At 46.5% G+C, this 23,077-nt stretch overlaps 1 protein-coding gene across 1 annotated transcript in view; it reads left to right on the top strand.

Annotated features, from left to right (window-relative positions):
• The window catches only part of MTO1 (mitochondrial tRNA translation optimization 1), a 38,294-nt gene that overhangs the window by 4,007 nt on the left and 11,210 nt on the right, over positions 1-23,077 (top strand). The window contains exons 2-9 of the mRNA XM_012925550.3: positions 4,176-4,375; positions 4,457-4,574; positions 13,587-13,876; positions 16,939-17,051; positions 17,150-17,340; positions 17,912-18,042; positions 19,363-19,567; positions 21,316-21,487. Coding sequence (XP_012781004.2) covers positions 4,176-4,375; positions 4,457-4,574; positions 13,587-13,876; positions 16,939-17,051; positions 17,150-17,340; positions 17,912-18,042; positions 19,363-19,567; positions 21,316-21,487 — 1,420 coding nt within the window. The remainder of the gene's footprint in view (positions 1-4,175; positions 4,376-4,456; positions 4,575-13,586; positions 13,877-16,938; positions 17,052-17,149; positions 17,341-17,911; positions 18,043-19,362; positions 19,568-21,315; positions 21,488-23,077) is intronic.

Here is a 23,077-nt window from a genome sequence, read left to right as displayed (position 1 = left end):
CTGCCTTCAGCCTAGCTCAGTACACAGTGTTGCAGGCATTTGGGCAGCAAAGTAGGAGATTAAAGATCTCTGTTCCTATTTCCCACCTTGTCTCTGTGCCTTTCAAATTAAAAGGGAAAAAAAGGATTTTAAGTAGAATTGCATATGGCTCACCTTATGGAGAATTTACAATGTAAAAAGAAATTAGGGACAGTTCTCTGGTATAATGAGAGGCAGTTCAGGTCTTAACTGCTCCACTTCCAGTCCCGCTCCCTGCTAACGCAGCTTTCCTAAATGCTCGGACCTCTGCACCCCACGTGGGAGACCTAGCAGAAGCTCCTGACTCCTGGCTTCAGCCTGGCCCATCCTTGGCTGTTGCAGACATATAGGAATGAATCAGGGGAAGGAAAGCACCTCTCTCTCTCTGAATCTCTGCCTTTCAAATAAGTCTTTTAAAAGATTCTAAAAAAGATGTGAATTTTAAAAGTGAAAGATCATGGAAAATATACTAACTTGAAAAATACATTAATTCCTAGTAAATATTTCTCATGTACTCTGCAGCAGAGATTGCGTTAAGTTTTCTTTGTGTGTTATCTCACTTTGCAAGTAACAGAAAATTCTACTGGAATAATCTACAAGTGGAAGAATATGTATTATTAATCAAAAGGTAGAATAGTATGTATTATCTAAGAAGAAATGCTCAGGTAGATCAGCACTTTGATTCATTAAATTGGCAGCCCCACATCGGGCCAGGATTCAGATTCCTGCACTCCGTTATGACGTTATGATGGCACTCTTAGCTTGTCTTCTGTCCGGGATACACAGTATCTACCGTAGTTCCAGAGGCCCATCCAGACCACTATCAACCAAGGATGTTTGACCTCTCTTGAATCTCTAAAACAAACTGCCCTTTCCTTGAAACCCTTAATGACTTTTCTTCAGCTGTTTCCGTTGTATCAGACATTGTCAGGTGTTACTGTCCCACAGCGATGGACTTGGTGCATGGAGCCCATAACACGCGTGGACTACTGACTGATGGTCACTAGCCGAAGTTTATTAACAGCAGCAGTGTTGTTTTTTTTTTAAAGATTTATTTATTTTATTACAAAGTCAGATATACAGAGAGGAGGAGAGACAGAGAGGAAGATCTTCCATCGATGAGTCACTCCCCAAGTGAGCCGCAATGGCCGGTGCACGCCAATCCGATGCCGGGAACCTGGAACCTCTTCCAGGTCTCCCACGCGGGTGCAGGGTCCCAAGGTTTTGGGCCGTCCTCAACTGCTTTCCCAGGCCACAAGCAGGGAGCAGGATGGGAAGTGGGGCTGCCAGGATTGGAACCTGCGCCCATGTGGGATCCCAGTGTGTTTTAGGCGAGGCCGGGCCCAACAGCACCAGGGTTTTAAAGAAAGGTTGTCACTTAGGCATCCAGGGAGGAGGGGCTTGAGCCATTTACATCTCAACAGCAAGGTACAGTTCCCCAAAAATACAGCTAGTTTCTCTAGCAGGTTCTTTATCTAAACCTTATCAATTGCTCCTGGTGCCTTCAGGGGGGATTCACTTGGCTATTGTCTCCCACAATAGCAAAGATTCTGAATGTCCTTCTACAGTCAGGTTGGATCAGAATTACTGTGATTGCTTTTAACCAATGAAGACCTTAACCCTAAACTGAGTTACAGGGGTGTTTACTTTAATAAAATTAAAATTATTACTGTATTTTATCTTTATTTACTTATTTTTATTTGAAAGGCAGATATAACAGATAGGAGAAACAGAGAGACATTCCATCCTTTGGTTCGTTCCAAAGGGGCTACAACAGTCAGAGAGGAGCCATTGCAACGCCAGGAACCAGGAGCTTCTTCTGGGTGTCCCATGCAGGTGCAGGGATCCAAAGCTTTGGGGCATCCTAGGCTACTTTCCAGCCCCCCTGTGGTGACCATAGTGACTATGAAGGATTTAATGTAGGTGTTGACAAAACTTTCCAACTCATCCAATTCCCATAAAAACCTTAAGGTGGCCTGGTGGCACAGTGGCCTAGCGACTAAGGTCCTCGCCTTGAACATGCCAGGATCCCATATGGGCGCCGGTTCTAATCCCGGCAGCTCCACTTCCCATCCAGCTCCCTGCTTGTGGCCTGGGAAAGCAGTTGAGGACGGCCCAAACCCTTGGGACCCTGCACCTGTGTTGGAGACCTGGAGGAATTTCCTGACTCCTGGCTTTGGATCAGCGCAGCTCCGGCTGTTACGGTCACTTGGGGAGTGAATCATTGGACGGAAGATCTTCCTCTCTGTCCTCTCTGTAATATCTGACTTTCCAATAAAAATAAAAAATAAGTAAAAAAAAAAAACCTTAAGGTAAGGTTCGGTCTTTGGCACAGTAATTAAAATGCCTCGAGACATTTCTCAGAATGCCTGGGTATAAGTCCAGTTTTACTTCTGATTTCAGCTTCCTGCTAACATGCACCCTAGAAGGCAGCAGGTGAGGGGCGGTTCAAGTGGTTGGCTGGATCCCTGCCAAGCACGCGGGAGACCTAGCCAATTCCCAGCTATTTAAGGTGCTTTTGGAGTGAATCAATGTATGGAAGAGCTCTCCTTATCTCCATTTTTCTTTTTTCTTTTTTTTTTTTTAAAGATTTATATTTATTTTTATTGCAAAGTCAGATATTACAGAAAGGAGGCGAGACAGAGAGGAAGATCTTCCGTCTGATGATTTACTCCACAAGTGACTACAATGGCCAGAGCTGTGCCAGTCCAAAGCCAGGAGCCAGGAACTTCTTCCGGGTCTCCAACATGGGTGCAGGGTCCTAAGGGTTTGGGCCATCCTCAACTGCTTTCCCAAGCCACAAGCAGGGAGCTGGATGGGAAGTGGAGCTGCCGGGATTAGAATCGGCGCCCATATGGGATCCCAGGGCATTCAAGGCAAGGACTTTTAGCCACTAGGCCACGGCACCGGGCCCTATCTCTGTTTTTCAAATAAATTTTTAAAAATATTTTAGGGCCTGGCGGTGTGGCCTAGCGGCTAAAGTCCTCGCCCTGAACGCGCCGGGATCCCATATGGGCGCTGGTTCTAATCCCGGCAGCTCCATTTCCCATCCAGCTCCCTGCTTGTGGCCTGGGAAAGCAGTTGAGGACGGCCCAATGCCTTGGGTTCCTGCACCCGCGTGGGAGACCTGGAGGAGGTTCCAGGTTCCCGGCTTCAGATCGGCGCGCACCGGCCGTTGCAGTCACTTGGGGAGTGAATCATCGGATGGAAGATCTTCCTCTCTGTCTCTCCTCCTCTATATGTATCCACCTTTCCAATAAAAATAATAAATCTTTAAAAAAATGTATTTTAGATAACCACATGGATGCAGTCTCTAAGAATGAGCAGGTTTGGTTTTTTCTTTTTCTTTTTTTAAGATTTATTTATTTTTACTGGAAAGGCAGATTTACGGAGAGAGGGAAGACAGAAAGATCTTCCACCGGTTCACTTTCCAATTGGCTGCAGCCGCTGGATTGGAGCTGATCAGGAGCCAGGGACAACTTCTGGGTCTCCCACATGGGTACAGAGTACCAAGGCTTTGGGCCGTCCTCAATTACTTTCCCAGACTACAAGCAGAGAGCTGCATGGGAAGTGGAGCAGGTGGGATATGAACTGGTGCTCATATGGGATCCTGGCATTGCATGCAAGGTAAGGATTTAGTTACTGAGCCATTGCAGCAGGTCTGAGAGACATCATTGATTATAACAATGAATGAGTGCCAGGGAATATCTTAAAACTGTGCTTGTTAGCCTAGTGGCTAAAGTCATCTCCTTGCCTCTTCCAGGTTTTATATGGGCATTGGCTCACATTCCAGCTGCTCTACTTCCCATCCAGCTCCCTGCTTGTAACCTGGGAAAGCAGTAGAGGATAACCCAAAGCCTTGGGACTGTGTTACTCTTAGTAACTTTGACTTTCAAATAAATAAATCAATTTTTTTAAAAGACGGAAAATGAAAAGACTCATTTGGAAATGCAGACAGTGGTTTGTCTTCAGGGTGCCTAGATAACTCTTGCATCTCAATGGTACTTTAGAACTTTCTTTGTTGTATATATTTCAAGTTTCCTGTTATTTCTTGTTTATTTGTAATATGAAATGATCGTAGTAAATACATTTTTGTATTAAACACCCACTGTTTGCAAGGTGCTCATATTTGTTTTGTTTATGTCTGTCCTGTTTAGGTCAAATGTCCTGTAATCCCTCCTTTGGTGGCATTGGAAAGGGGCATTTAATGAGAGAAGTAGATGCCTTGGATGGTCTGTGTTCTCGCATCTGTGACCAGTCTGGTGTGCATTACAAAGTATTAAACCAGCGAAAAGGGCCAGCTGTGTGGGGTCTGAGAGCTCAGATTGATAGGAAACTGTATAAGCAAAATATGCAGGTAAGAACAAGAGCATGGGACGAGAAAGGACTGTTGTGGTTATTTAAATGCCTTGGTTCAGTTGGCATTCTTTTTTGACAGAAAGAAATCCTGAACACACCCCTGCTTGCTGTTCAGGAGGGAGCTGTAGAAGATCTGATTCTTGCAGAACCAGAGCCTGGACACCCTGGGAGATGCCGAGTCAGTGGGGTTGTTTTAGGTATGTACTGGTTGTAGATGTATCAAATTCCACATGATTGTGTTTGTTTTAAAGACTGATTTATTTTTATTGGAAAGCAGAATTACAGGGAGAGGGAATAGATAGGGCTTCCATTTCTGCTGGTTTCACTTCCCAAATGGCTGCAGCAGCTGGAGCTGAGCTGATCAGGAGCCAGGAGCTTCTTCCAGTTCTCCCACGCTGGTGCAGCGTCTGAAGCCTTTGAACTGTCCTCCACTGCTTTCCCAGGCCACAAGCAGGGAGCTGGAAGGAAAGTGATGCAGCCAGGAAATGAATCAGTGCCCATATGGGATCCCAGTTAAACCATCACACTGGCCACGTTTTTGTATTTTCTTTGAGGAAAAGCTGTATGAATAATCGTGTTTTCCTTTTCATTCTTACCATCATGAAGCTTATTCAAATTTTGGGTTCGTTATCATCTAGTGTAGGCTTCCACAAAAATAAAATGTTCATCTTAAATGCAAAGCAAGAGAGAGAATAATGAAATATCTTGCATTCACTTGATCATTCTCCAAATGCCATGGCTGGGCCAGCCCAAAGAATGGAGCCAGGAAGTGCATGTGGGTGATATGGCCCAAGCATTCTAACCATCATCCACTCCCTCCCAGGGAACAACAGCAGGAAACTAGATCAGAAGTTGAAGAGCTAGGACTGGAGCTTGCACTCCCAGGTGGGAAGCGGGTATCTCATTGGTGGCTTGTGCTGTGTAATGACTCCCATCTCCTTTTTTTTTTTTTTTTTTTTTTTACTATCCCAACCCCACAGCTGAACCCCACTCAAACTCCTCCTGCCGCAAGATGTTAGCGGCAGGGCAGAGCCAGGGCCTTAATCCAGTTCCCAGGTTTCCCTCATGGTGTACTTACCCTGAGGGAAGAGCTCTCTCAGGCCTGGAGAAAGCCTAGGACTCGGTCACTGCCTTTTGGCAGTGACTTTTCCCTGAGTCCCCAGCATTGGGTCCGGCCTGGCTGGGGCACCCCCCACAGCTACCACACTGCAGGGAGCTGCTTTTGCCCCAACCCTACAGCCAGACCCCACGAATCCCATCTCTTAATGTGCTATTTTATATCCTGTGCCTTTTCCCCCGGACTGTATATTATAATTTCTTTCTTTAAAATTCTGACTTTAATTTTCTTAAATGTGTATTCTCTTGTTTTATTACCTTTTGGGGAAAGGGGGAATATTTGTTTATTTTTTTAAAGAACAGTAACAAAGAAAAGCGTGAGAAGAAGAGACAGTTTCCATCTGCTGGTTCACTCTTCAAATGCCCACAGTGGCCACGGCTGGACCAGGCTGAAGCCAAGAACGTAGAATTTCACTTGGATCTCCCACGTGGATGGTAGGAGCCCAAGTTCGTGTGCCATCATTTGCTGCTTTTCCAGGCATGTTAACAGGGAGCTGGATCAGAAGCGGAGCAAACAGGACTTGAACAAGTGCTCACATGGAATGCTGGCATGCCAGACTGAGGCTTAAGGGGCTGTACCATACACATACACCAACTCCTGCGTAGTCTTTTTGTGTGTTTAAATGAAACCTTGAAATTTGTGTTGGAAAGATAGCTATCTCCCTTCCTCAAGATAGGTGCTTCAACTTTTTTTTCTTAAGTGTTTATTCTATTTGCATCTACTTGAAAAGCAGAGTCATAGAGAGGGAGAGAGATCTTCCATCCACTGGGTCACTTCCAAATACCCACAACAGCCAGACCAAAGCCAAAGGCCCAAATTCCATCCAGAAATTCGCTTACTGAGCTGCTTTCTAGGATGTATTATGAAGAAATTGGATGAGAAGCAGAGCAGGGGTTGGCACGACAGTGTAATACTCCACCTTGCAGCACAGCATCCATCCCATACGAGTGCTAGTTCCAGCTCTGGCTGTTGCACTGCTGGGACAGCCCCTCCCCCCCCCCCCCCCGCCGTGGACTGGGAAAGCAGCAGAGGATGCCTCAGGTTCTTCGCCCCTGCACATATGGGAGACCAGAAAGAAGCGCATGGCTCCTCGCTGGTATCTTGGATCGGCTGTGGCTGTTGTGCCTACTAACTTATTGCACCAGGCCCAATACTGGTTTTTTTGGTTTGTTTGGTTTGGTTTTTTTTTTTTTTTCAAGATTTATTTATTTGTGTTAGCACTGTTGCATGGTAGGTTAAGCTAACACCTCAATGCCAGCATCAGTGTTGGCTGTTCCACTTCTGATCCAGCTCCATGCTAATGTACTGAGAAAACTGCAGAGGATGCCCCAAGTGCGTGGACCCTTACATTCACATTGGAGACGTGGCTCTGTCTTCAGCTTGGCCCTGTCCCAGCCTGTTGTGGCTATCAGGGGAGTGAACCAATGAATGGAAGATCTCTCTCTCTCTCTCTCTCTCTCTCCCCCCCCCTCCTTCCCTCCCTCCCTCTCTGTAACTCTGCCATTTAAATAAACAAAATAAGACTTTAAAATTACTTGTTGGAGGGCCCAGCGCGGTAGCCTAGTGGCTAAAGTCCTCGTCTTGCACAAGCCAGAATCCCATATGGGCTCCAGTTCTAACCCCAGCGGCCCTGCTTCCCATCCAGCTCCCTGCTTGTGGCCTGGGAAAGCAGTGGAGGACAGCCCAGAGCCGTGGGACCCTGCACCCATGTGGGAGACCCAGAAGAATCACCTGGCTCCTGGCTTCGGGTCAGCTCAGCTCTGATTGACCATTGCAGCCACTTGGGGAGTGATTCGGCAGATGGAAGATCCTTCTCTCTGTTTCTCCTTCTCTCCAGATCTGACTTTCCAATAAAAATACACCTTTTTTATTTTAAAATTGCTTATTAGAAAGACAGGGTTACCGAGGGGTAGAGTCAAAGAGAGATCTTCTATCCACTGGTTCACTCCCCAGTTGGCCACGGCAGCAGGGCTGGGCCTGGCTGAAGGCAGGAGGCAGGGGCTTTGTCTGGATCTCCCATGTGAGTGGAGGGGCCCAGATTCTTGGGCCATCCTCTGCTGCTGTCCCAGGCGCATTAGCGGGATCAGAAATGAAGCAGCCAGGACTTGAACTGCCTCCTCTGTGGGATGCTGTCATTGTAGAAAGTGATTTAGCCTGTTGTGCCATAACACCAGACCTATAATTAAAGACAGTGGTGAGGTTTATTCAGATGGTGAGGCATATAGACATAGGAGGGCCATATGCACGGAGAGTTGGCCAGGAAGGAAAGGAGAGATTGCCATCTTCCATCCTCTGAGTCCATCTGCACAGTAAGAATGGGAGAGAGCTGTACAACTGTTTTTATTGTGGTGAAATATACATTATAAAAAATTTACCATTTGACCATTTTAAGTGTGTTAATCAGTGCCATTAAGGATTCAGTGTTGTATAATCAGTACCAGTACCATCTTTTTTGTCATCTCGAGCTGAAATTACATATACATTAAATGACCATTAACTCCATCACCGGAAGAATGACCCTCTATTATTCTGTGAGGTAGAACTGGGACAGAACCTTGCTATGTTAGTTTCATCTCTTTCGTTTTAGCCACAGATTCCCTCTGCATTCGTCAGTTCTCTTTCTCAGTTCTCTAATCTCTGTTCCTTTGTAGGGCAAATTAATTTCACTCCTCATGGTATCTCCCTTCAGACCCTTGAGTTTCAGTTATTTCCCCTTTGCTGAGTCAGTTAACATTCTTTCAACTGCTTCCTTTCTTCCAGAAATATATACTAGAGTATGTCCGAAAATTCATGTGACAGGGCTAAGCATGTGAATGGGAACCTCTGCTCCATTGGCTTATTTTGGCTGATGGGTGGGGGGCGCAGCCTGGCCAGACTGCTTAGAAAGCAGCTGACACCATCTTGGCTTGAGCGGTCAGAATGTCTATTGTCTACTGTCACCGGGCTTTGCTGGTTCACCGCCTGCCAACTAGTTCCAGGAACATGGGGGTGAGGAATTACTGCCTAGGGACATCCATGAATAAGGCCACCATACGTGTAAGTGAGGATTGAATCCTGAGGGACTCCCAGTGACAGGGTCACTGTACTTGCAGGTTAAGTGAGGGGACTGAGACCTGGTGGTTTGGAGGAGAGAGACTGGAAGATCTATATGGGTAGACTGATTGACCAGCCCACATGGGAGTCCTGAGTTGGGCTTATTGGTGCAAAACATATGCCAGCCCACACGAAAGCTAGGGCTGGGGGCCTGTTTAGCAGTGCTAAATCCCAGTACCTGACTGAATGTCAGAACGGGTTGAGTCACATTAGGCAGGGCCATGACACTAACCACATGCGAGAGAACCAGGTCTGGGGATAGATTCTGTGGGTAATAAGTGGCCCCAATCTTTTGGAAATACAGGTCCCACTTGTTAGCTCAAGAGTTGGGGTGGTGATGAGCTAAATAGGCTGGCCAGGTCCAGGTCGCAGCATCTGCATGTGTATCCTAAAACAGGGTGTGGGGCGGGCCGGGCCTCAACATTCATAAGCCCATACAAAGGCCAAGATGGAGAGGCAGGCTGTGCCAGGCAAGAGCCTAGCACCTGTTGGCATGCATAAGATTCGAGTCTGGGAGTGGGCCGAGTGGGGCAATTGGGAAACTCTCCTAGTGGGTCATAGCTCCCACTGGTGAGCATGTGGTTACCACCTGGGGGTTGGGAAAGCTGGGCAAGGAAACTCCATCTGTTGGCAAGTGTGTGGGTGGTCTTCAAAGGGGGAGGACTGGGCAGAGCCGAGCAAACCTCAGTTCACTGGCAAGTGCAGAAACCAGACTGGAACACAGGTCATGCTGGGCTAGGCCATCACACCTGCCGGTTTGCATGAGCTGTGGATGGGAGCAGACTGAGCAGGGCCAGGTTCCAACACCTGCCAGCAGGAGTTGGGATTGGGAGCAGGCTGGGTCAGGCCAGGCTACAGCTTCCAAAGGCAAAGCCCAAGATGGATGAAGAACTATGCCAAGCTGGGTCAGAGTAACCACTGGAACATGCGATATCTGTGGCTGGCAGCAGGCCACAGATCTGTTGGGGATCTGATTGGGGAGGTAAGAGGATGCCCTGGCTGGGTTGTGGGTCCCACTGGTGAGTGCAGGGGCCAGAGTGGCTCCTGCTCTCTGGTGTGGACATACCTGCAGTGTCCCTCGGCATGGCTGTGGACTGGGTCTGGGGTGTGCCAGCCTGGGACAGACTCTAACATCCACTGGTGCTCATAAGAACCAGGGTAGATGTAGGATGGGCTGGGCTAGGTCTCTGCCCCTGCTGAGCCATGTGTGAGCTATGTCTGGGTATGGACCAGGCTTGCTTAGGCTGTAATACCCAACAGTAAAGACTGGAATGGGTGAGAGCCCGTCAGGAAAGGACGCTGTTCCTGCTAGGACAGGAGATGGACTAAAAGTAGGGCTGGCCCATGAAGCCACCAGTGTGCGCAGATTCTGGCATTGGGAGAGGTTCTGATGGGGGAACTTGGAGAACTCCTCTTTTGGGACACAGTCCCTGCAGGTGAGCACAAGAACCATGATAGGGAGCAGCCCAGACCAGGCCAGGGAATGGTACCCAACAGCATACATTTGGTGCAGGTTGGGGGCGAATTAGGTTGGGCCAGTTCATGTCACCACTGGTGAGTTTGAGCACCAGATTATGGGTGAGGCCGGGTTGGGTCACAACACAAGCCAGTTCACATGAGGGCCAGGACTGGGGGCTGGCTAGCCTGGGCTAGGCTGTAGCCCCCACCAATGTGAGCTGGAATTGAGGGTGGGCTGGGACCAATCAGGCTACAGCACCCACTGGCAAATGCCAAGGTGAGATGGCCATGCCAGACTGGACCGCAGCGCCCAACCAGCACACATGAGACGGGGGAGGGAAGGGTGAACCCAGTAGGAGGGTTGTGTGGGGCTACCCTGGTGGACTACCACCCCCACTGGTAAGCGGGAGAGCTGGGGTGCGGGCACACCAGGCTGGGAAGGGCTACAACAAATGTTGGCTTGCATTTGAGCTGGATTGGGGGAAAGCCAGGCTTCATTGACTGTTCCTACTGGTGCATACACAAGCCAGAGTTGGTGTGGGTTAGTTGGGCTTTGCCACAGCATCAGCTGGCAGATGCTGGCATGTGGGGCAAATTCTGTCAAGTTAAACTACAGAACTGCCTGGAGAGTGCAAGATCTGGGAGTGGGCCCATTAGGAAAACAGTGAACACCACCTTCTTGGTTACCACTCTGACTGGTGAGCATGAGAACTATGACTGGGACAGGCATGGGTAGACAGAGTGTGGCACCTGCCAGGATAGTGACAGGATAGTGTGACAGGATGTGTGACAGGATAGTGGGGCTGGTTGGGTTGAACTAGGCTTTGGTGCCTATTGACATGTATGAGAGCTGAGTGGGATATGAGACAGACTGGACCAGTCTCTACATACTGGCAAACACAGGAACCAGGGTAGGGGACGGACCTGGTGGGGTTATTGCGGGTCACTCTGACTAGGCTGCAACTGTTACTGGTTTGCGTGAGGGCCGAATGTGCGGTGGGTAGGATTGGGCTAGACTCTAACAGTCATTGGTTTGCATAGAAGACAGGGCTAGAAACAGAACTGACACAGCAATTGCAACTATCAGTTTGTACGACAGACTGTGTCAGACCTTGTATTGGCAAGCACACACAAGAATCAAGTCTGGGGCTATGCACGGTGGGCTAGTGGCTAAAGTCGTTGCTTTGCATGTGTCAGGATCCCAGATGGGTCCCAGTTCTAATTCCAGCGGCCCCACTTCTATCCAGCTCCCTGCTTGTGGCCTGGGAAAGCAGTAAAGGGCGGCCCAAAGCCTTGGGACTCTGCACCCGCGTGGGAGACCCGGAAGAAGCTACTGGCTCCTGGCTTTGGACCAGCTCAGCTCCGGCCATTGCTGCTGCTTGGGGAGTGAATCAGCAGATTCACTCTCTGTCTCTCCTTCTCTCTGTATATCTGACTTTCTAATAAAAATAAAATAAATCTTTAAAAAAAATTCAAGTCTGGGAACACCTCAGATGGAGTTTTTGTGGGAATGCCCCCAACTGAATCACTGAACTCAGAACCCCAACTATGGAGAGAATTGCAGATTCCATGGTCTGTCCATGGAGTGCATGAGTCAGAGCTGGGCCTCCTCAGTGGCTTAGATAGAGCAGTGGACTGCATATCCAGGTGCACGTGGAGGAAATGGCCGTACATTGGAGCCAGCAGAGAACACCTGGTACCACAACAGAGGATGGAGGACAGAACAAATTGATCAACTACCCCAGCCAAGTGTTGGTAGTGAATCTCTGGGCAAACAGAGACTCTGAGGTGTCAACCAGTGGATAGATTTCATCATACTTAGAGTTGAGAGAAGGGGGCGGTAATTCAGAATTGTTGAACTATCAAAACCTCTTAGTAGGACCCTTGGAGCTCGCCCCACATCTGGCAACCTGGGATGGCGTGGAGTGGATGTCTGCCATCCCAGGATATGGAGGCATTGGGAGGCTTGGTATGGCTTCTCCCCTTGTCTTCCTTCCCCCTGATGCAGAAAAGAAAAAAAAAAAAAAGAATGTGGAAATGGTGTCACCCACTCTCCTGTAGCCCTTGACCCTTTGCACCCTAATCAACTATGTAAAAATCATCAAAAAAAATTTCATGTGACCCACATTCCAGATTAGAAGGCTGTTGTGGCTGCTTCGCTTTTAATCTAGCTTCCTGCTATGGTATCTGGAAAAGCCAAGAAGATGGCTTACATTGTCACTTCATTTGCTACCTGCATAGGGGACCCACATGGAGTTCCAGGCCCCTGCCTTTGTCCTGGCCCAGGCGCAGCAGTTACAGCCATTTAAGGAGTGTACCAGTGAATGGAAGATCTCTCTTTCTGTCTAACTGTTGTTCTGCCCTTCAAATAGATAAGTTTTTTTTTTTTTTAAGATTTATTTATCTATTTTTTTATTGCTAAGTCAGATATATAGAGAGGAGGAGAGACAGAGAGGAAGATCTTCCATCCGATGATTCACTCCCCAAGTGACTGCAACAACCGGAGCTAGCTGATCCGAAGCCGGGAACCAGGAACCTCTTCCAGGTCTCCCACGTAGGTGCAGGGTCCCAAAGCTTTGGGCCGTCCTCAACTGCTTTCCCAGGCCACAAGCAGGAAGCTGGATGGAAAGTGGAGTTGCCGGGATTAGAACCAGCGCTCGTATGGAATCCTGGTGCGCATTCAAAATGAGGACTTTTAGCCATTATGCTATCATGCTGGGCCCGGATAAATAAATTGTTTAACAAAGAGAGGAGGAGTCTTCAAAAAATTCATTAAAGACATTTATTTATTTTTATTTGAGAGGCAGATTTTATGGAGAGAAGGTCTTCCATCTAATCGTTCATTCCCCAAATGGCCACAAAAGTGGTCAGAGCTGAGCTGATACAAAGCTGGGAGCCAGGAACTCCCACATGGATGCAAGGTCCCAAAGACTTGGGCCATCCTCCTCCAGTCCACAAGCAGAGAGCTGGATCGGAGGTAGAACAGCTAGGCCATGAACTGGTGTCCATAAAGGATGCTAGCTCTAACAGGTGAAGAATTACCTTGCTATGCCACTATGTTGGACATGAAAGATGATTTTTTAAAAAATATTTGGGCCCTGCGCGATAGGCTAATGGACAAGGTCCTCGCCTTGCACACACCGGGATCCCATATGGGCGCCAATTCTAATCCTGGCAGCCCCCCTCCCATTCAGCTCCCTGCCTGTGTCTTGGGAAAGCAGTAGAGGATGGCCCAGAGCCTTGGGACCCTGCACTTGCATGGGAGACCTGAAAGACACTCCTGGTTCCTGTGCTAATGAAAACTAGTCATGTTCCATTTGCGCCCCTGCTAACAGTTAGGACATTATTTTACTGGAGTTGGTGCAATGATGTATTGGGTTTGGGTTCCTAATTTTGGTGTACCTCAGTGCTGTCCATTGCAGCATTTAAGGAGTGAACTGGCAGATGGAAGATTCTCCTCTCTCTCTCTCTGTCTCTGTAACTCTACTTTTTAAATAAATAAGTAAATAAATAATGTTACTGTGTCCTGCCCGTTATTTAGTGGATGGAAGCACAGTACATGCTGAGAGTGTCATTCTGACCACTGGGACATTTCTGAGAGGCCAGGTTGTAATTGGATTGGAGACGCATCCAGCAGGACGCCTAGGAGATCAGCCTTCTGTAGGATTGGCTCAAACTCTCGAGAAGTTGGGATTCGTTGTGGGAAGGTTGAAGACTGGGACTCCACCCCGAATTGCCAAGGACTCCATTAATTTCAGCATTCTAAACAAGCAGACACCTGATGATCCACCCATACCATTCAGTTTTCTCAATGACACAGTGTGGATTAAGGTAAGGTAATTTATGAGCATGTAGAATAACTTGGCCATTCACAGCAAGAAGATAACTAATCCTCTTTCTTTTGTGGCAGTAATTCAGTTCACTGTTGCTTAGGGCACAAAGAAATGACCTGTAAAAGGAATAGCTGGTTTGAGTTGAGTGTTGCCCACAAATTCTTGGATTTCACTATCTCTACAGTTTGATTTATTTTGTACAATGAACTTCTTAGGGGTGGCACAATGGCTCAGTCAACTGATCCTCCACCTGTAAGCACTGGCATCTCATATGGATTCCAGTTTGTATCCTGGCAGCTCCACTTCCCATCCAGCCCTCTGATTGTGGCCTGGGAAAGCAGTGGAAAATGGCTTAAAGCCTTGGGACCCTTGCACCTGCGTGGGAGGCCCAGAGGAGGCTCGAGCTTGCTTGCATGTTTGTTTGTTTGTTTTCCCCAGAAAGGACTTTATGCTTGCTTTTTTTTTTTTCTGGAACATTTGAAAGTAGGTTGCAGAGATCATGAGTTTTTGCCTGCAAGTATTTCAGACCACATCGCGACTCAGCACAGAAACGTCCTGTTACATAACCTAATGATGAAGTTGGGGGATTTGACATTGATAGAATGCTGCTATCATTTTTTTTTCAAATTATTAAAAAAAAAAACTTATTTGAGGGGCTGGCATGGTGGCTCAGCAGGCTCATCCCCCTCTTGCAGGATGTACATCCCATATGGGCACCAGTTCATGTCCTGGCTACTCTATTTCTGATGCAGGTCTCTGCTTGTGGCTTGGGAAAGCAGCAGACGATGGCCCAGGTCCTTGGTACCTTGTGCCCACGTGAGACACCTGGTGGAGACTCCTTGCTCCTGATTTTGGATCAGCTCAGCTCCCACTAGTTTGGTCATTTGGGGAGTAAATCAGCAGTTGAAAAATCTTTCACTCTGTATCTCCTCCTCTGAAAATCTGCCTTCTAGTAAAAACGAAATTTTATTTTTTATTTATGTACTTTTTTTTTTTCTGAAAGGCAGCTACAAAGAGAGGAGGGCCAAGACATAGATCTTCCATCCACTGGTTCACTCCCTAAATGGCAGAAACAGCCTGAGCTGGGGCAGTCAAGAGCCTTTAGCTTCTTCCAGGTCTCCCATGTGGGTTTCCCTGGCCATTATTAGGGAGCTAGATCAGAAGTGGAGCTACAGGATTGAAACCCATATGGGATGCTGGTGCTGAAAATAGAAGTTTAGCTTGCTAAGCCACGGCGCTGGCTCCAAAATGCTGATGTTTAATATCAAGTGCATCATCAGATTTTGCTAGTTTTCTAAAGATTCTCCCTTACCCCGCCAGTCCTGGATTGGGTATGTCATTTATTTGTCTTGTCTCTGTAATCTCTCTCATCTGGATCATTTCCTTGATCTTTCATGATTCTGACATTTCTAAAGATTATAGGCCATATTTGCATTTTTTAATTAAGCATATATATAGTGTGTTTAGAATGGAGGATTAATAACAGAAACTAGTTTCTGGTGTTACTCTGGTGAGTGGTGCAAATGTTCTTTTACTTTAAGCAAATTACTTTGTTTTTTAAAGATTTATTTATTTTTATTGGAAAGACAGGTTTATAGGAAGAAAGGAGAGAAGGAATAAAAGATGTGTCGTCTAGATTCACTCCCAGTGGCCACAGTGACTGGAGCTGAGCCAGTGAGAGCAGGCAGCTTCCTCAGGTCTCCCACGTGGGTGCAGGGTCCCAAGGTTTGGGGCATTTCCCACTGCTTTCCCAGGTCATAAGCAGGGAGCTGGATGGGAAATGGAGCAGCCAGGACATGAACCAGCACCCTTATGGGATGCCGGTGCTTGCAGGCAGGGGATTAACCATTGAACCATTGAGCCCCAACCCCCGGCCACACTACCAAGCAAGTTATTTTGTGCTTTTACAACATGCAGTTTATGATGGTACTTTGTTAAAGTGTGCATATTTTTAAAAAGTTTTTATTGTCAATTTCCAGGCTTACACCAAGTAGGGAAATATTTTAGTAGATCTGTGTCCATCACCCAGCTTCATGAAATAGCATTTTTGGCATCCTTGCTACATCTTTCATCCTAAATACTTTTCTTTACATGAGTTTTAAAGTAACAACCCTAGAAATCACATCATTTTTCTTACTAGTACTTAGGGGTGTGTGTGTGTGTGTTTTCAGGGAGTATAATGAAACAAAACCAGGGGTGGCAGGGCCTTTGCATAGGTATCTTTAATAGCTATGAACTTTAAGGGAAAAAAGAATTTATCACAGCTGGGCTCAGTGTGGTAGCCTAGCAGCTGAAGTCCTTGCCTTGCACGTACCAGGATCCCAGATGGACGCCAGTTCTATTCCCGGCAGCCCTACTTCCCATCCAGCTCCCTGCTTGTGGCCTGGGAAAGCAGTGGAGGATGGCCCAAAGCCTTGGGACCCTGTATCCACATGGGAGACCCAGAGGAGGCTCCTGGCTCCTGGCTTCGGATCAGCTAGCTCCGGCCAGTGCCGCCTGGGGAGCGAACCAGAGGACAGAAGATCTTCCTCTCTGTCTCTCCTCCTCTCTGTATAATCTTTCTAATTTAAAAAAAAAAAAAAATTCTTAAAAATTAGCATAGCTAACATCTAATTAGTGTTTAATTGTCCCTAATTATGTCAAAAACATTTTTGCAGTTTTTTTTTTTTATTTTAACCAGAAGTCAAATAATGTTCACATTGCATTGGAGAAGATGGTTTATAATAGTACCTTTACATTTTTTTTTTCTTTTTTAACATTTATATATTGAAGAAATGGAGTCATTTGCGTCCAGAATTTCCACATTCTGATTTTGTCTGATGGTGCTCCTGTGGTATTCCTCTTTTCTATAACCTAATGGTAGATAGAGCTAGAGGCTTATGTATGCTTAGACATATCTTGTGGGTGGTTTATTTTTTGACAAGAATGACTCATAGGCCTCACTGGGCATGATATGTGGATTTACTGTCTAGAAAATAAGCATAGGTTGTGTGGAATTTGAGTAAGAGACAAATTAGTAGAGCCGCCACAAAGTCTTACGTTTGGTTACTGTTTTTTTAGCCGGAAGATCAGCTGCCGTGTTACCTGACTCATACCAACCCTCAGGTGGACAAGATTGTCCTTGGGAACCTTCACCTGAACAGTCACGTTCAGGAAACCACAAGAGGGCCCCGGTAAGGACAGGTACTCACCAGTGCTCAGCTACTTGGAGGCATCATGGCAGCCCTCTTCGCTTCATTTAGGTTTTTTCAATTTCATTGTCCTGTTACAGATACTGTCCCTCCATTGAATCGAAGGTGTTGCGTTTTCCAAACCGTCAACATCAGGTTTGGTTGGAACCTGAAGGAATGGATTCTGATCTTATCTACCCTCAAGGGTTATCTGTGACACTTCCGGCCGAATTACAAGAGAAAATGATCACGTGCATCAGAGGCTTGGAGGAAGCGAGAATGGTTCAGCCAGGTAAAGAGCACACAGCTGCCCTCTGGGTAGCTCCACTTCGCTTTTTTTTTTTTTTTTCTTTTAAGATTTATTTATCTTTTATTACAAAGTCAGATATACAGAGAGGAGAAGAGACAGAGAGGAAGATCCTCTGTCCGATGATTCACTCCCCAAGTGAGCACAACGGCCGGTGCTGTGCCAATCCAGAGCCAGGAGCCAGGAACCTCCTCCAGGTCTCCTACACAGGTGCAGGGTCCCAAAGCATTGGGCCATCCTCAACTGCTTTCCCAGGCCACAAACACGGAACTGGATGGAAAATAGAGCAGCCCATATGGGATCCTGGTGCGTCCAAGGTGAGGACTTCAGCCGCTAGGCCATGCTGCTGGGCCCTCCACTTCGCTTTAACTGTCAGTGAGGAGGTTTTAACTGCAGTCAGGATGATTGCTTGGATGGTCAGGAGATGAAGCCCAACATGTGTAGGTTTAAAGTAATCTTGAGTGTTGAAGGGCATTGGTGATAATCTTTACATCTGCTCTGTGAAGCCAACTCAGCCCCGTTTTCGCTGACTGCCTCGTGTTGATTCTTTGGTTAGGCTACGGTGTTCAGTACGATTACTTCGATCCCCGTCAGATCAGTCCTTCCCTGGAGACTCACCTGGTTCAACGACTCTTCTTTGCGGGACAAATAAATGGCACCACTGGCTATGAAGAAGCTGCAGCTCAAGTAAGAAACCGTGCAAGTGTTACTGCAAGCCAAAAGAGACTGTTTAACTGGTGTTGCTAATTCAAATGTCTGAACAATATAGATGTTGGATAAAACTTCTAGCTGTAAGAGAAGACTGTTGCTGTTTCAGGATATATACGGTGGCTGTTGTATGTAATTGGTTTTTTAAGATTTATTTTTTCGAGAAGTCAGATATAAAGAAAGAAGATACAGAGAGAAAGGCCTTTTGTCCATTGGTTCACTCCTCAAATAGCTGTAGCCATTCCAAATAGCCTCAAATAGCTGAGCCATTCCAAACCCAGGAAACAGGAGCTTCTGCCATGTCTGCCACACGGGTGCAGGGTCTCAAGGCTTTGGGCCATCCTTGACTGCTTTCCCAGGCCACAAGCAGAGAGCTGGATGGGAAGCAGGGTTTGCCAGGACACAAACCGGCACCTGTATGGGATCCCGGTGTGTGCAAGGTGAGGACTTTAGCCTTTGGGCTGTCATGCCAGGCCCCAGTAATTGAGTTTAAAAAACACCTGACTGAACCCAGTGTGGCAGCTCAGTGGCTAAAGTCCTCACCTTGAACACGCCAGGATCCCATATGGGCGCCAGTTCTAATCCTGGCAGCTCCACAACCCATCCAGCTCCCTGCTTGTGGCCTGGGAAAGCAGTCAAGGATGACCCAAAGCCTTGGGACCCTGCACCCGCGTGGGAGACCTGGAAGAGACTCTGTGCTCCTGGCTTTGGATCGGCACAGCTCTGGCTGTTGCGGCCGCTTGGGGAGTGAATCATCGGACGGAAGATCTTCTCTGTCTCTCCTCCTCTCTGTATATCTGACTTTGCAATAAAAATAAATAAATCTTAAAAAAAAAAAAAGAAAAAAACACCTGTGAATATTACTCTTTTCTAGACTCCTAGATCTGGTATTGTATTTTAACTATATTAATTGTGTTGTCTCTGAAATTAAAGATAGTAAGTTATTTTAACATAATTGTTTTGGAAATTACATTGTCCTTATAAATGGGAAATTGTTTTAACTTATGTTAATAGGTGAGAAAAGGCTAGAAAAATCTCATGTGAATTTTTTTTACTTGATTTTTTTTTTTTTAAAGTTAGCCCTCAGGCTCTCAGGAAAACTAGGTGTTTCTGAATCAATGAGTTGTAAGCAAGCTAAATATTCAGGAAAAAATATGGGTCCTGTTTCCTGCTTCTGTTGCATCCTTGTAGGCAGTCTGCTTTCTGCTTATCCTGTGCTGTTCTTTCCTTGTAGTGTTCTGGTAGAATAGCTTTTGTTCAGCTCATAATGGCCTTTTAAACATTTCAGTCCTCTTGTAGGGTGTGATAGCTGGGATCAACGCCAGTCTTCGTGTGAGCCATAAGCCTCCCTTTGTCGTCAGCCGCACTGAAGGCTACATCGGAGTCTTGATCGATGACCTCACAACGCTGGGGACCAATGAACCATATCGCATGTTTACCAGCCGAGTAGAGTTCCGTTTGTCGTTGCGTCCAGATAATGCTGACACCCGGCTCACGTTCCGAGGTGAACACACACCGAGCCATGAAGTCTGATTAACTCCTCTTTGAAAGCTCTTAGTGGATGTTGTGGTACAATGATGAGTTCAGCTGTAGCTTGGGATGCCCACATTCCATATCAGTGTGGCTAGTTTCATTCCCAGCTCTTCCACTTAATCTGGTTTCCTGCTTATGCGCCTGGGAGGCAGTGGATGGTGGCTTAAATACCTGGGCCTCTACCACTTACATGTGTGACCTAGATAGAGGTCCTGTCTTCTGGCTTTGTCCAGACCCAGCTCTGATCTTACAGACATTTGGGAAACGAATCACCAAGTGGAATATCTTGGTCTCTTTCCCTCTCTCTGCCTTTCAAGTAAATAATATTTCAAAAAAGATTTATTGTGTAGGCAGCACACTGGTGCTGCAGGCTAATCCTCTGCCTGCAAATGCTGGCATCTCATATGGGCGCTTGTTACTTTCCTGGATGCTCCACTTCCCATCTGACTCCCAGCTTATGGACTGGGGAAACAGCAGAGGTTGTCCCTGGTCCTTGAACCCCTGCGCCCCCCTCATGTGGAAGACCTGGAGGAAGCTCCTGGCTCCTGGCTTCATGTAGATTCAGCTCTGGCTATTGTGGCCATTCGGAGATTGAAGCTGTTGAAGGCAGATTTCTCTTTCTATCACTCTAGCCCTCCGTCTCTCTGTCTCCTTTTTTGTAAATCTGCCTTTCTAATAAAATACATTTAAAAAAAAGAAAGAGATTTTTTTCATTTTTGGAAAGACAGAGTTACAGAGAATAAGAAACAGAGATCTTCCATCTGCTGGCTCACTCCCAAATTACCACAACTGCTAGGGCTGGGCCAGAGTCAAAGCCACAGGATCTTCATCTTTCACTGCTTTCTTAGGCATATTAGCAGGAAGCTGGTTCAGAAGTGGACCAGCTGGGGTTTGAAGTGTTGCTGATAGGAAAAGCCTGTTTTGCAGGCAATGGCCCAACCCACTGCTGAACAGCTGCATAACACCAGCCCCATTAATAAATTATTAAAAAAAAAAAAAAGAAGGAAAGAAAGAGGCCATGTGATGGCTAAATCCTTGCCTTTGCAAGTGCCAGAATCCCATGTAGGCACTGGTTCATATTGCTGCTGCTCCACTTCCCAGCCAGCTCCTTGCTTGTGGCCTGGGAAAGCAGTGGAAGATGGCACAAAAGCCTTGGGACCCTGCACCTGCATGGGAGACCTGGAAGAAGCTCCTGGTTCCTGGCTTCAGATTGGCTCAGCTCCGGCAGTTGCTGCCACTGGGGAGTGAAACAATGATGGAAGATCTGTCTCTCTCTGCTTCTCTCCGTAAATCTACCTTTCCAGTAAAAACAAATAAATCTAAAAGTGAACAAAACTTTCTTAACAATATTAAAAATTGGGAAGGGGACCTTCTTGGCTCCAGCATGATGGCATAACAGGCTGATCCTCTGTCTGCAAGCACCAGCATTCCATATTGTGTTGATTCATGTTCCACTTCTGATCTGGCTGTCTGCTTATGGTCTGGAAAAGTAGCAGAGAATGGCCCAGGTCATCAGGCCCCTGGATTCACGTGGGAGGTCAGGGAGAAGTTCCTGGCTTTGGATTAGCTCAGCTCTATCCATTGTGGCCATTTAGGGAGTGGAACCAGCAGATGGAAGACCTCCTTCTCTGTGTCTTAAAATAAATCTTTAAGAAACAAAACAAAGCAAAATAAACAACAAAAACGCTTCTTAATTTATTTCTCCTCGCTGTATCCTAGGGTATAAGGAAGCTGGCTGTGTGTCCCAGCAACGATATGAAAAAGCTTGTTGGATGAAATCTTCTCTAGAAGAAGGCATTTCTGTGCTGAAATCCGTTGAATTTTCAAGCTGTAAGTGGAAAAAGTTAATCCCAGAGGCTTCTATAAGTGCTACAAGAAGTCAGCCTGTGAGGTATGTGCATTTGACATAGGCTTTTCTCACTTTTTTACCGAAAAATGAGATCGTTTCAGTGACATTACCTGTGGAGCCTCTACTTATACATTTTATTTTTATAAATCTATTTATTTGTTTGAAAGAGTTACACAGGGAGGGAGAGAGCGAACAGACCCTCTGCTTGTTCTCATGGCTGGTTCAGGCCAAAGCCGGAACCTGGGAGCTTCATCCACCTGGTCGCCCACAGAGCTGGCAAGGGTCCAGCTAATTGAGTCCTCTACCATTGCCTTTTCCCAGGACAGCAGGAAGTTGGACTGGAGATGGAGCAGCTGGGACATGAACAAGCACCCGTATGGGACTTCAGACTTGCAGGCATTGGTTTTGCCCACTTTGCTACAACACTCGCCCTTATCTAAACATTTTGAATGATTGTAACTTGCCTTCAGTTCCTTTTCAGAATCCTTTAGATGTAGCTCATTCATCTTGAGTATTAAAAATATGTATATAATTTAATGAGTAGAAAGAGGAGAGGAGTTCCGAGGCCCCAGGCGTAAATGTTACTTGTTTTAATTAAGTCAGCACACATTGCATGTGTTTGTTATAATATATCTTTGTACTCCAAATATTTGGACAGTTATTGACTGTTAATTAAAAAACAAAGAAGTTTAAATGGGTGGAAATACAATTACAATTTTAAAATTACTTACACAGCATTTGAAATTGATCAGGGCCAGTGCTGTGGAGTGATAGCTTAGGCCTTTGCTTGTGGCACTAGCATCCCATATAGGTGGCAGTTCAAGTCCCAGCTGCTGCACGTCCCATCCAGCTCCCTGCTAATGTGCCTGGGAAAGCAGCAGAGGGTGGCCCATTGCTTCGTCCCCTGCAGCCATGTGGGAGACCCAGAAGAAGCCCCTGGCTTGTGATTTCAGACTGGCCCAGCTGTGGCTGTTGCGGCCATCTGCGGAGTGAACCAGAGATTGGAAAATCTTTTTGTTTCTCCTTTTCTGTTGTAAATCTGTCTTTCCAATAAAAATAAATCTTTTTTTTTTTAAAGAAGTGTGTGGTACAACAATTGAAGTTGCCACGTCTGATGCCCACATCTTACATTGGAGTGCTGATTTGAGTCCAGCTGTTTCACTTCTCGTTCAGCTTCCAGCTAATGCATCTTAGTAGACAAGGGATAATGGTTCAAGTGCTTAGGCTCATGCAGCCCACATGGAAGACCCAGAGAGAATTCCAGGCTCCTGGCTTTAGTCTGAACCATCTCTGGGTATTCCAGGTATTTGGGAAGTAAAGCAGCAGATGAAGGATATTTTTATTTCATGTGTGTGTATATGTTCCTGTGCATCTGTCTTTTAAGAAAATGATACAAAATTTTTAAGATGTGGACTAATTGGACCCAGTGCAATAGCCTAATGGCTTAATTCTCGCTTTGCATGCACTGGGATCCAATATGGCCACCGGTTCTAATTCCGGCAGCTCCACTTCCTATCCAGGTCTCTGCTTGTGGCCTGGGAAAGCAGTGGAGGACATCCAAAAGCCTTGGGACCCTGCACTCATGTGGGAGACCTGGAAGAGGCTTCAGGCTCCTGGGTTTGGATTGGCTCA

The sequence above is a fragment of the Ochotona princeps genome, chromosome 1, assembly GCF_030435755.1.
Source record: "Ochotona princeps isolate mOchPri1 chromosome 1, mOchPri1.hap1, whole genome shotgun sequence".
NCBI classification, from domain to species: Eukaryota; Metazoa; Chordata; class Mammalia; order Lagomorpha; family Ochotonidae; genus Ochotona; species Ochotona princeps.
Note: the sequence above shows the minus strand (reverse complement) of the source record. Positions and strands in the feature narration are given on the sequence as shown.